Genomic DNA, 14,151 nt, shown 5'->3' with positions numbered 1-14,151 from the left:
CTACCACCAATTGTTCCAATTCCTTTGAACTTGTTCATGTTGATTTGTGGGGACCTTCCCCTACGTACTCGCAATTTGGTTTTAGGTACTTTTTAACAATTGTTGATGCTTATTCTAAGCATTCAGGGTTGTTTTTGTTGAAACAAAAGTCCGATACACTTTCAATGTTTCAATTTTTTCTTAAGTATGTTCAAACTCAGTTTGGGAAAACTATTAAAGCTAGCCTTTTACCTATATGTTGAATAACTTAGGTATTGTTCATGGGCTCTCCTGTCCTTATGCTTATCATGAATAAGGGACAGTTGAGAGAAAACATAGGCATATAGTTGAGACAGGGTTAACTCTTTTAGCCCATGCTCACTTACCCTTACCATTTTGGGAGTATGCTTTTACAACAGCTGTCTATCTTATTAATCGAATTCCTACTCCAGTTTTACAAAATGTTTCTCCATATCAAATTTTGTATAGAAAAGTTCCTGAGTATTCATTTCTTAGAGTTTTTGGCTGTGCCTGTTTTCCCTTTCTTCGACCCTATCACAATCACAAACTTGACTTTAGAAGTGATGAATATGTTTTTCAAGGATACTCTTCTCAACATAAAGGTTATAAATGTTTGTCCTCCAATGGAAAGCTTTATACTTCCAAGGATGTTGTCTTCAATTAATATTCCTTTCCAATTCTCACTAATGCTTCCTTTACTCCAAGCCTTCCATCTCTTCACCTGAGTCTTCCACGTCTTCACCTCACACTTCCCCTATTGTTTTTTTTTTTTTCATTTACACCTACTACATCTTCACCACAATCTAGTCATGTCATACCCTCACCTATTGGTTCTCCTCCTTCCCATGTTCCTCAGTTCTCTTCACCTCTTAATGCATCTTCCTCTACTAACACTCCTTCTTCTCAGTCGACTATTCTAGTTCATGATGTTCCAGCCTCTCTTCCTTTCACTTCTGGCTCTACTCATCCTATGCAGTCCATATCCAAATCTAGAATTTTCAAACCAACTGCTCCTAAGGTTTTGTTGACTCATTCTGAACCTTCTAGTACCAAGGTTGCTCTATCTGATCCTGTCCGGAAACAAGCTATGCAAGCTGAATATGATGCATTGCTAGCTCTTAACACTTGGACATTGGTTCCTTTACCTCCTCACAAACAAGCCATAGGATGCAAGTGGGTCTTCAGAATCAAAGAGAATCCTGATGGTTCTATTCTCAAACACAAGGCCAGGCTTGTTGCAAAAGGATTTCATTAAAGATTTGGTATTGACTACACAGAAACCTTCTCCCCGGTTGTTAAACCTATCACTATTATAGTTCTTTTGACTTTAGTTATCACCTATGAGTGGCCTCTTGAGCAACTTGATGTTAACAATGCATTCCTTAATGGACAGCTCAATGAAGAGGTATAAATGCAGTAACCTGTTGGATTTCAACATTCAGACAAAACCTTGGTGTGTAAGCTTCACAAATCAATCTATGGTCTTAAACAAGCCCCCAGACAATGGTTTGAAAAGCTAAAAGCCACTCTTGTCACATTAGGCTTTCTTGTTAGCAAGTGTGACAACTCTTTGTTCATACACTCATGCACATCCTACAAACTCTTTGTCCTTGTATATGTGGATGACATTATTTTTACTAGGTCATCCATCTCTCATGTTCATAACGTAATTAGTGGTCTCAATTATGCCTTTGCTCTTAAACAACTTGGTAAACTTGACTATTTTCTTGGCATTGAAGTCAAACATCTCAACAATGGATCCATTCTGATGTCACAATCCAAATATGTCAAAGATTTGCTTGAGAGAGCCAACTTAGGAACAACAAAGCATGTTGCTGCTCCAATGCTCAGCAACTGCAAACTGTCCAAACTAGGAGATGATGCTTTCAGTGAACCTACATTCTACAGATCTATTGTGGGGGCCCTACAGTATGCTACTGTAACAAGACCTGACATTGCTTATAGTGTGAACAAAGTTTGTCAATTCATGAGTCAACCTCTTAACTCTCACTGGGTTGCTGTTAAAAGAATTCTCAGGTATCTCAAGGGCACTTTGTCTTATGGTATTCATCTTCAAAGAGCTGGTATTTCCAAACCTCTAGCCCTCACAGCCTTTTGTGATGCTGATTGGGCTTCTGACATTGATGACAGAAAATCGATTTCTGGTGCTTGTATTTTTCTTGGTCCTAATCTCATAACATGGTGGTCTAAAAAGTAGAACACAATCTCCAGATCCAGCACTGAAGCTGAATACAAGAGTCTAGCTCTTGCTGCCCAAGAACTCATGTGGGTAGAATCTCTTCTAAAGGAGATTCAGCTTACTTTTCAAACTCCTCTTCTAAAGGAGATTCATTGTTGCCATGTCTCACAATCCTGTTCTTCATAGTAAGACCAAGCATATTGAGCTTGATCTTTATTTTGTGAGAGACAAGATACAGAACAAGACCTTATTTGATGATCATGTTCCCTCAGCTCTTCAAACAGCTGATGTGCTTACTAAACCTCTCACAAGTGACAAGTTTCTTGGCTTTCGTCAACAACTTCAAGTTAAGGATTACTTCAGTGTTCTCAACTCAGTCAAGAACCATTCTCTTCAGGGGGTATATTAGAGAATAGCTTTATTGTACATTAGCTGAGTTAAAATGTATTCTCATTTATACTTTGTATTTTTGGTTTAGTAAAGATTGGCAAGGTAATGCTTATGTGTTAAGCTCTCTAGTGTATCCTATAAATACACTCTTGCCTCATTCTGTTGTAACTAACTTCCATTTTTATCAATATAACAGTTACACTTTCTTCTTCTTCTCTCTTCTCTCTCTTTGACCTAATTCCCTTTCTCCTCTTCAATTTCCCAATCTTCTCATATGTTCTAATATTCAAGCACAACAGAGAAGTCAACGACAATATAAATTTATAGTTTTAAATTATTATTTTGGTTTTAAGCATTGAATATATGTAGTGCAAGAGGTTCAAAGGGGATGAATTTGATAATTATTTTCATCTTTTATTAATATTCGTTAATTTCTTTTTATGAACTAATATTTGTTAACCTAACTTCCTTACCTTGGTTTTTATTTCCTTGAAAATGTTTTTTTTCTCTAATTTTTTCTTAATTACTGAAATTTTTTTCAAAAAGTATAAGAGTGACTCGATGATCTAATCTGAACCAACTCAAACTTAATTGGATTGGTTCACTCGGGTTATTCAGATAAAATCTTCAAAATTAGATTTGGACCAAAATAATTTTATTTAACTAGTTCAAACATAAATCTCTTCAAAGTCCAACCAAACAAACCCTTAAGACATGCAGAGGAGACAAATTCAGAAAAGTGGATGTCCAACCCACCCATACACGAGTGCACAGTCCAAGCCCATTTTTCCAATAATACCATTATATTGCTTACCTAAACCAACATATTAGATCAAACTAGCTGTAAAAGAAATTAGTTTTTTAGTACTATCAATGGTATTTATTTAACCTTTTATGTCTTTTGGGGTACATGATTGCCCCTCTCAACAAATGTCGCTCTCATGAATCAAATATTTAACCTTTTGGTTATCTTGAGATAGCATAACCTTAAACTACTCGACCAACAACTTTTTGGTAAAAGAAATTAGTTTGAGTTGAATGTAGATTCCATTCTTTTATTAATAGCCTGATGAAATCCATCAAAGTAAAAGGGGGGGCTCAAACTTGTGTAAAAGTCAAACTTGGCTTTCACAACTCATCCCGCAATAACTTCAGGGAAAATCTTGACCCAAATAATATATTTTTTAATCTCCTATAACTGCAAAAAATTGTTGGGCTGTGTGAGCCCAATAACTCAAGTTTCATTAGAGACAAACCCAAGAGAAATGCCAATTTGCTTATAGATTTAAATATTATATTATGTAATTGTGGGTAACAACTTTTACTAGTTTTAATTTTTTTTTGTTTTCAATCAATTGCATTAAGGTACTTTTAAGCTTTAAAATTCTTGTTATGTATTAAATTAATAATTTGTTATGAGATATATAAGAAGTTATTTTTATTTAAACTAGTAGGATACTCATGCATTCGCATGGGTGATAATGTATTTTGCATGAATTTATTTAAATAATAAAAACATAATTTGTTAATGAAAATATTATTGAGTTATCTCATAAAAAAGAAGTTTATGTATTTGATTGTTGATATAGAATTGTTGACAACATAGATGATATTAAATGTGTTATATTAAATAAATAAATAATTGTTAGGAAGAAATGTTTGGAAGGTAATGTAAAATAAGTTGTAGAATATATGTTATAGATTTCAGAAAACTTATTTATAAATCACATTTGTTATTGTCTTAATGGTTGACCATCATTATCATGTATCAATATCTCCAATCCCTTTTTCTTTGAACTATTAAAATAACTATGTACAATTGACCATGAATGAGCATTGGTCTAGATAAATATAACTCCACATTTTCTGATGAGTGACCTTGAGATTTATTGATTATCACAACATATGAAATAATTATAGAGAATTATCTTATGATAAACTTGAAAGACCATGAAGATTGAGATGAAGACATCCAAGGAATATATATGATATTTCCAATATATTTTTTGTTACGTGATCTCTGCTTCAAGTACATGATTTGTCATTTTAGTGACAACCAATCTTTTATAGTTACATAATTCTTCATATTGGTCTAATTTCCTAAATAGCATTGTTGAAGTTCCAACTTTCAACATGATCTTATGATTGGCAAGACCAAATGTTGTAAATGAGTTTAGAAATTCAGGAGTTAGTGTATTGAATGTTTCACTTTCATTATCATCAGACATATCAACTGAATATGAACTCAAGTATTTCTTTTCCTCACCTATAGTTATACATCAGAACATTTTTTAATGTAATTTTAATAAATCTATTATATTGAACATAATGAAATTTACATATAACTAAAACAAATTCACCTAGAATTATACTCATAACAGATTCATTGATTTGATCAACAATCTCAATTGTTGATGCAAGTATTACCCTAGATTGTAGAAATTGTTATTAATGACATTTTTCTTATTGGTGCTAGTTTGGGCAGAATCTCTCCATAAATTCCAAATTCATTTTTGTTATACATCTCAATCATGAGATGCAATTTATATGGTTTAAGTTGATTTTTTTTTTAAAATTGAAATTTTTTGCTTATAGGAATGCATATTTTTTATTGACCAAAATTTCCCTTTTTAAGGACTGACAAATGTTGTAGATGTTAAATAATTTGTTTCATCAATCTAAAAGAATAAAAAAATGATGATAGATGATGCATAAGTTATTATTACTATGTTTAAAATTTTGGAAGTACAATGCAAACTTAACTTTTTTTAACTTCGTTTATCTGGATTCAGAAAACTATGAACAAGCGACTAAGTGGTATTAAGACCAACAATAATTACATTCTCTTAAAATAAAATAATAAAATAAATTTAATTATTTATTTTGTGCATCCACACAAAATACAATTTATTATTGATTATGAATGAGTTTACTCTTGTCAGTCTCAATTGTTTAGTAATCATCCCTATTAATCAATGATAACTTTATAAAATAAAAACCTATAACAATAATTGTTTAATAAAGACAATATGTAGTGTCAATAACATTGATCACTATAAAAAATGTCAACAAATTAAGTAGAACAAAAAATATTGATAATATTTGATATTGATATATTTATTGACAAAATAGAAGAGTCAAATTTAGATAGAACATTTGGAGTAAGAGCAGCAACAGCCACAAAAAACATATTTATTAGGAGCTTGATAGCCACAGAATGAATATGAACTATTTTTTTCTTCCTTTTCTAACTTGCTAGTATGGTCAATCTCTTCTTAAAACGTAGAAGGTTTATGGGACCAGAGCTCCCTTTATCATCATAACTTTCTCATTTAATAAGATAATTTTCTATACTTCACAAAAATATAGAGAAAGAAAAAAGATTATCAAGATTTTTTAAAACTTTGACATAGAAATCAACATTTGTTCACAATACTGACAAAATATGTCTTTGTCTGCAGACAATTCAAATTATCTTTCAATATGATTCTGCATAAACAAAGTATTTATGATATAGTCAACCAATAATAAAATGAGATTTTTTTTTTGAGAAAAGACATGGGAGAGGGAAGAAAGAATGAAGGAAAATGATCATATATATCAAATTAACAGCCTCAAGAAATATTCATGCTTTATGTCCTCTGTTTCGATTGCACTATCTAAAATGCCCCTTGATTTAGCACTTGACAAGGATTAAAAAAATGGTTAAATTTATAATTCATTGAATATAATTATGAGCTATAACTAACAATGAATGTTATCAATGATAATACTTTACAACACCTTATGTTGTCTAACAATACAGATTGAAGACATGATTATTATCTAACTAAAATAATATTTTACCAAAGCATTTTCAAGTGCAATAAAAACAAAAGCATGATAAAATTGTCAATTATGTAACCAAATGATTGAAGGAAAGATGATTTAGCTACCTGTGTCTCATCACAAAGTGCATGAAAGAATAAGATGGACTTGATCAAACCTCCATTTTACTCTACCACCAAAGAATATGTGCTATGTGCTTTCATGAAAATGTGACTTGAATGTTGATTCATAGATACCCTTCTAGCATTAAATCTGAAGGTAGCTCCCTCTGTCCTAATTTACTATTCCTGAAGTTCTCCTAAGCAAAGATTTCCTTTTAAGTGGTCAGCTTCTTCCTAGAGTTCTCTTGTTTTGGCAGGCAACAACAATATGTCTATAAAGAGTTGGGGAAATGAAGCAGAGTGGTATAAAAGTACCATAACAACACAAAGTAACATCACATTATGAAAACCATCCTTTAACTCTAGCACATTTTGCCTTTTCCATGGAACACCTCCAACAATCATGCCAAAAGAATGCAATCAAAGTCCAGCAATCAAACATTAATTTATACTTTTGGTCCCAATATGTGACGCTCGTTTTCTAACTTGGTCCCTCCACAATGTTTTTTCCCTTCAATTTAGTCCCTAAATGTATAACTATTTTTAAAGTATATGGACCAACTTGAAAATGGTTGTCATGTATAAGGATCAAAGTGAAAATGATTATCACACAGGTCAAAATGTATATGTTTGGTCTTTACATGGACAATCATTTTCAATTTTAGCCTTATACTTTAAGGATTGAATTGTACTATAATGACTGCGTTGATTTTCTCTTATGTTTTTTTCCGGAACAGAGACGACCAAAGTGTACTTTAACATTGTTGCTTACAATAAATAATAAAAATTAGAATCCAGGTGCACTTGCTAATGTAACTGTCTGTCTCTTGTTCCAAGAGACAACTGAATTCTAAACCATGGATCTTTTGGAAAGAAAATGATCAATGTGAATTGGATCGATAATGATCTATACATGGAATATAAGAAAGTGAAATGTATGGTTTTAAGGATTTAGGAGTTCTCTTTAAAGGGATAGTTATTAATAGTGGTTTCAACTTTTTTCTATTTTCTTACTGTGAAGACATTTTTATTTTATTCTTTCACATTGCTGAATCTTAAGTTTTCAACAAACAACCAATGGTTGCAACTTGCAAGAGAAGGTGTCATTCTTTGAAACAATGACAACTTCACCATTAATAATATGAGTGAGATAGAAGTCTAATTTTGTGAGTCATAAAAGGCTCAAGTTTATATATGAGGATTGTTACAACTTTAAGCATACCCTCTAACTATCATGAGGAGTTCTTTGTCTTCCAATTCTATAACCGCAAAATTTAGTAGTTGTGAAAAAGACTAATTTCTACAATGGTATCAAGCACACTAAATTGGCTAAATAAGATGTAATCGGGTTCTAAAATAAAAAATTAAAAAGTATCAAATTTCTAACCTCCTTCAAGCCTACGTTCTCATATTGCTAACTTCATTATGATAAACCCTACCTTCTCCTTCAACCTCTTTAACCTTCCAATTAGTTCTTCAAGGGAGTTAATGTCTTCATTGGTAAACCATTTTTTTGAAGAGCATTTTTCTTTGACTCTGAGATATATTTGTTCTCCATAGGTAATCACCTGAATATAATTGAGACAATGTAAGATCAAAAGGAAGTTTAGTAAGTCCATACAATAGATTTTATTTTATCAGTTATTTGCATTGTTATCAAAAGAATTAACATCTCAAACCATAATAAAAAAGTAAACATAATGACATCAAATAAGTCACTTTATCTAATTTATGTTTTAAACTCTAAACATTAAACCAACATAATTTAAAGATTGTAACAACATTTAAGTTTCTAGTTTCTAGTATAAAGTATGAACAACAAATATAAAACCATTTAAGTTTGGTTAACAATAATATCAGAGCATATAACAAGTTCATAAGCTTAACTATGAAAAGGTGTGAATGGGAGAGCTTGCAATTGGTGTACAATAGCTCTAAAAAATGAATCTATCATAAGTAAAGCTAAAAAACCAATATACAGCTAGGAGAACCAACCCTATAGTTAAAGGATCATAATAAGCTTTTCAATTCACTCCATGTGAGAATCATGGAACAAATACATGTGTGGTCTTGAATAAATTTTCTAGTCAAAGTTGAAAGTCTTAAATATTAATAGAATAAAAAAATAAACTACATGACAAAAAAAAACTTTTAAATCAACCTATAAATATACTCTTAAATCAACCTATAAATCTTTACAAATCACAAAATAACTTAAATACAATAAAAATGACATTATGACAAAATGCATAAGTTATAGGTTGATCTTATAAGAAATAAATCATTTTTTCTAAAATGATAAGATATTTATATCAAAATGACTAACCTAAGTGTTGTAATGGCTCAGTGACGACTCCAGCGATAATAGCTCTGGTGTGTGGGGTAAAAATGTTATCTTGAACTCATACAAAAAAATATTATCTTGAACTCAAAAAATCAAATAAGCTTCACCTGACAAAGAACCACATTCTATAAGATTTGATGATAAAGAAGTGTAAGGAAAAATCATACTTGTGAACAAAGAACCCATCGATTGATTTCACGGAAGAAGAAGTTGTGCATATGATGAAGAAAGAAGTTTGTAGAAGAAAAAAATGTTGATGGTTTAGTGAATCTCATATTTGAAAAATGGAGAGTGAGAGGCTGAAAATAAAGAGAGTGTGTGTGAAAATGGGGAAAGAGAGGGAGAGTGAAAATGGAGAAAGAGAGATTGTAATGCTTTTCAATTTTCATTTCAAATCTCAACCTCGATTACATTTCTAACCGTACAATGAAAAACATTAGAAGGTAGAGGGTATACCCTATACTTTAGACAAACTGTAGCAATAAATACAAGTTGTAGAACTCTTTCATATTAATTTGTAATAATTGTTTTAAAGAAATAAAAATTGTTATTACAGACATAATCCTTTAAAATCCAAGTGTCAAAGAAGGGGATATCTATTTTAGTAACCTTCTATTCTTAATAAAAAAAAGATAGTAGATATAAACACTTGTTTTATAATGAAGTTACTTTTGGGACCAAAGTCACAGGTAGTTTCGTTAGCCTTAGTTGATTGGACGTAGGAAGCATAATTATGTGGCCCATCACTTTGACGTGTGGAATTTGGATTGATTTTAGCAAAAGCACTATACAACAAGAAGTTATTTTGATGAAAGACTTGACTTTTATGTGAATATTTTAAACACTTTTTTTAATACGTTATCAGCTTGTTTAATTGCCTGGTTTAACTCACTAATCTGAACTATGATGAGGATCACATATGATATAAAATTATTTTTAATCAACTAAAGTTCAACCTATTTTTAAATTAAAAAATATGAAACTGCCATGTTAAAGAGGACAGAACCCGAGTGATTTCACCATCATCAGTAAGGTGACCAAGATCTATCAACTTATACTCCAAATTAATAATATTAAAATATAAAAAAATATTTATATTTTTTATATATTTATATTTTTTAACCAACGAAAATATATTATATTTTAATTGGTCTAAAATATAGTTTTGTTCCGAATATCTATTTCCAGAAGCAAGCATCCAACTTTAAAAAAGTTTATGAAACTACAAAGTCTTCGTCAATTTAGAAATTTAACCCCACTTTCATAGAAACCAAACTATAAGCAACAACACTTTCTAAAACTGCATAGTTAACAACTCTTAATCAATATAGAAACTTACCATCCCCTATAAGTATAAGCACTTAGACAACAAGTTTTGGGAGACAATTAAACAAACACAAAAGGTTCTAAAACTGCAAAGTAAGAGAGAAATATAAGAAACATGACTAGAGTATTGTTTATAGACAACATAGGATTGAAAGAAGAGGTTATCAAGAAGGCATGTTCTTTAGCTTTTAAAGCTCATAAATCACCAGAAAAGTCTTATGTTTCTGAAAAGATTAGGATTTCTTCTGAATCTAATCTTTTTATTAGTTTTCCTGGATCATGGGATCAAAATAACTGGTTTTCTAAAAAACCTTTTGGGGAATCTAAGATAGATCTTAATCTGTTTCCATCACTTAGAAGTGTTGGAAATGATGAAGCTGCTTTGGTCAACGAAGCTTTCCTGCTGAAGTTCAAAAACATTTTAGACAATTCATCACTTAAATTTGAGGTATGTCACTGAAAATATTTAGGATTTGTTTATGAGTTGATTCAAATAAAAATTTGAGAACAATGAAATACTTTCATTTTTTATGCAGTCTTATTCAAAGTTTCATGATATGTGATACACTGTTCATTTGTTTCTTTATTATCACAATCCTTTCTTTATTCACATGAGATATGCAGTACCCCAAATTGGTCTGACAACCCCCAGCTAAAAGGGTGATCTAATGCATAAGACTTTCAATTAATATAGTCTCTGAGGATAGATATGTGCAATGCATCACAATTTTACTCTACAAGCTAAAAAGTATTTCCAAGATTTGAATAAGTAACATGATAATCACTAATCAACAATCTTACATTGCTTAACTAATTTGGACAATATCCACGAGCTTGTGATAGTTTGAGTAAAATTTATAGTACATGAAAGTTTTGAAGTTACAATAAAAGTTAAAATGATTTACTCAATTAATACTATTATTTTCTGTTTTTTTGTAGTTTCATTCATAGATACCTAATACATGGTTCTCTTTGTTACAGGTATATAATAGGCAGTACATTATTTCTGTCAAATACCGATATGTTAGGGTATATTTAGCAGGGTTTTTATATACAACCATTTCTAGTGTCACTTCTTATTAGGTTTGAATCAACTTTGACTTCATCTTAGGAAAAATACCCTAGCATAAAATTATTTCATGTTTGTTGTAACTCATTCATGTAAGTGAGTACATATCACCAATTACTCTTTTTCTCTTTGTTCTTTCTTTATCTTAACTATAGGTAAAAATCTGGTTCATTAACTATAGAGAACCAATTCGCAAAAAACCATAAATTGTTACGCGAGAAGCCGAGAACCAATTCGTGGTTCTCTACCAATGAGAGAATTGTATTTGAATGGTTTCATTTACCCAACTTTCAATTTTAGTTAACTATTGTGATTAAGCAAAACTAGATCTGTAGGTGAATAAAGCTATGGAAGATGGGAAGCAAATAGTGTTCACAGGGCACTCATGTGGTGCTGCAGTGGCAATTCTTGCAACATTTTGGGCTTTGGAAGAGTACCTTAACCCAAACCAGAACCACAAGCCTCCGCTATGTATTACTTTTGGTTCTCCCTTAGTTGGTAATCATATATTCTCTCATGCTACAAAGAGAGAAAATTGGTCTCACAACTTCATACATTTTGTCAAGAGATTTGACATAGTGCCAAGAATAATGCTTGCTCCTTACTCTTCTATTGAACAATTGTTTAGCTCAATTCTCCAGTACTTGAATCCCAAGTCCAAACCTTCCACCCAAGATTCAACAAGAAGGGGAACTTTGACTTGTGATTTTTACTCAACTGTGATGAAGAACACAGCTACTGTCACAAGTCACGCCGCGTGTAATCTCATGGGAAGCAGTAATTTGTTACTGGAGACAGTAACTAACTTTGTTGATTTAAGCCCGTATCGGCCCTTCGGTACATACATCTTCTGCAATGGAAATGGACAAATGATTGTGGTAAAAAACTCAGATGTTGTCTTACAACTCTTGTTCCACACTACTCAGCTAAGAGATTTGGCAGAACTTTCTGAAGTTGCCAACAAAAACATATTGGAGCATCTTGTCTATGAAGTTGAATTGAAAGATTGTTTTGAGATGCTGAATGTAGTGTACTTAAACCAACTTGAGGAGCTTCCATTGTCTAATGATGGTTCCAATAGTGATATTGCAACAATTAGCACTGCCTTGGATGGCCTTGGACTGGTAATTAGCACATTGTTTTTACCTATATAGTTTTGGTTAAATTATGTTTGTTTGTTATTTCTTTAAAAAATAATTATGTTAATATTTTGACAAAGAGAAATGCTGCAAAAATTGAACAATGCACATGCACACATCACACTCCCACTGCATGTCAAGCTATGTGTAAGAGACTTGTTTTGAAATATTTTTAACTATCAAGACATTTAGGATTTGTTTGTGAGTTGATTTTTGACAGAAAATGAATAGAAAGCAATGACTTAGGAACCATGAAATATACTTGTGCAAGGGCTCTCAAATCTTTTTGTTTCTCTTCTAAAAACTAACTCGCAAACAGACCTTTACAAAAAGTTATGGACTAAATTAAAATTACAGAAAACAGAACCAAATACTTACAAAAATTGATTTATCCTCTGACAAATCCTTCTACACAACATGTGTCACAAAGTGGTACTTTGTTTATTTAGATTGATTTACAAGTAACATATGTCACTTTTTATGGTATAGAATAAATTTTAGGATGATTTTACAGGAGGATATATCATTACTCAAAAACTTAATTTAACCATTTTGTTTTTTTCCTTTATGTAAAGTTACACAATTGCCGTATTTCAAGCAAAATTTACAATGTTAAAAATTAAGCTAACATGTGATGATCTTGGCATAAATTTCAGAGCACAAGAGCAAGACTGTGTCTGAGAGCAGCAGGTATGTTGGAAAAACATAAAAAGAACAATGAAGACAAAATAGATAAGAAGAAAGCTCTAGCAAGCATGAAGGAACTTGAAGAATACAAAGCAACATGTGAGATACAAAAGGGTTATTATGATGCATTCAAGGTACAAAAAGAAACAAGGGACTTTCAAGCCAATGTGAAGAGACTTGTATTAGCAGGAATATGGGATGAGATAATTGAAATGCTGAAAAGATATGAACTTCCTGATGAGTTTGAAGGAAATTCAGAATGGGTTAAGCTTGGAACTAGTTTTAGACGCCTAGTGGAACCTTTAGATATTGCTAACTACTATAGACACTTGAAGAATGAAGATACAGGACCTTATATGATTAAGGCTAGGCCTAAAAGATATAGATATACTCAAAGATGGGTTGAACATGCTAATAGGATTCCAACAGGAGCTAGTTCTGAATCCACCATTTTAGCTGAGGTGGAAGAGCTTTGGAGCTGGAGTAATAACAATAAACCATTTGAAGATATTAAGGAAAAGGTTATGACACTGGAACAAGACATTAAAAGATGGTTTGAGAAGGGAGAAATAACTAGGAATGTGTTTTTGAAGGATTCTACTTTTGTGAAGTGGTGGGAAACTCTACCTATAGAACACAAGGCCACGTCCTGCATTGCTACATTAATAGGAATGCAGTGATTAATAGTTCACCAAAGTATTAATCTAGTGATTTACGGTCCCACAAGACCCCAAGAGTCATACTAGACTAAAAATTCAATTCCGGGCATTAACATTTGCTGGAAAGGGTAGTCACACACTCTGAAAGACATTAATTCATTTACCATGAGGTAATTAGATACTCTTGTTATACCAAGAAAAAAGTGATCAATCTTTCCTCTCTAAATAAAGTTGTAACTGTATAATGTGTTTGATTTGTATCATAATGGAGTTCAGCACTTGTATTGTGTATTAGATTCGTAAGTTTTATAGATTTGCATGAAGTTTATAAAAGGAGTTTTGTGACTTGTGTATGAAGGTTAAAACAACTTTAACCAAAATAAGGATTTGGATCTCTTTGTTCCATGA

At 31.6% G+C, this 14,151-nt stretch overlaps 1 protein-coding gene across 1 annotated transcript; it reads left to right on the top strand.

Moving 5' to 3' along the window:
- Positions 1 to 10,086: 10,086 nt before the first annotated feature.
- Positions 10,087 to 14,151, top strand: LOC109338818 (protein EDS1-like). Its single transcript, XM_019576143.1, has 3 exons — positions 10,087 to 10,637; positions 11,594 to 12,382; positions 13,054 to 14,151. The coding sequence occupies exons 1-3, from the start codon at positions 10,305 to 10,307 to the stop codon at positions 13,762 to 13,764; spliced, it is 1,833 nt and encodes a 610-aa protein (XP_019431688.1). The 5' UTR covers positions 10,087 to 10,304; the 3' UTR covers positions 13,765 to 14,151.

The sequence above is a fragment of the Lupinus angustifolius genome, unplaced genomic scaffold, assembly GCF_001865875.1.
Source record: "Lupinus angustifolius cultivar Tanjil unplaced genomic scaffold, LupAngTanjil_v1.0 Scaffold_45_19, whole genome shotgun sequence".
Taxonomy (NCBI): Eukaryota; Viridiplantae; Streptophyta; class Magnoliopsida; order Fabales; family Fabaceae; genus Lupinus; species Lupinus angustifolius.
The sequence above is the reverse complement of the archived record's forward strand: the minus strand, read 5'-3'. Positions and strand labels throughout refer to the sequence as shown.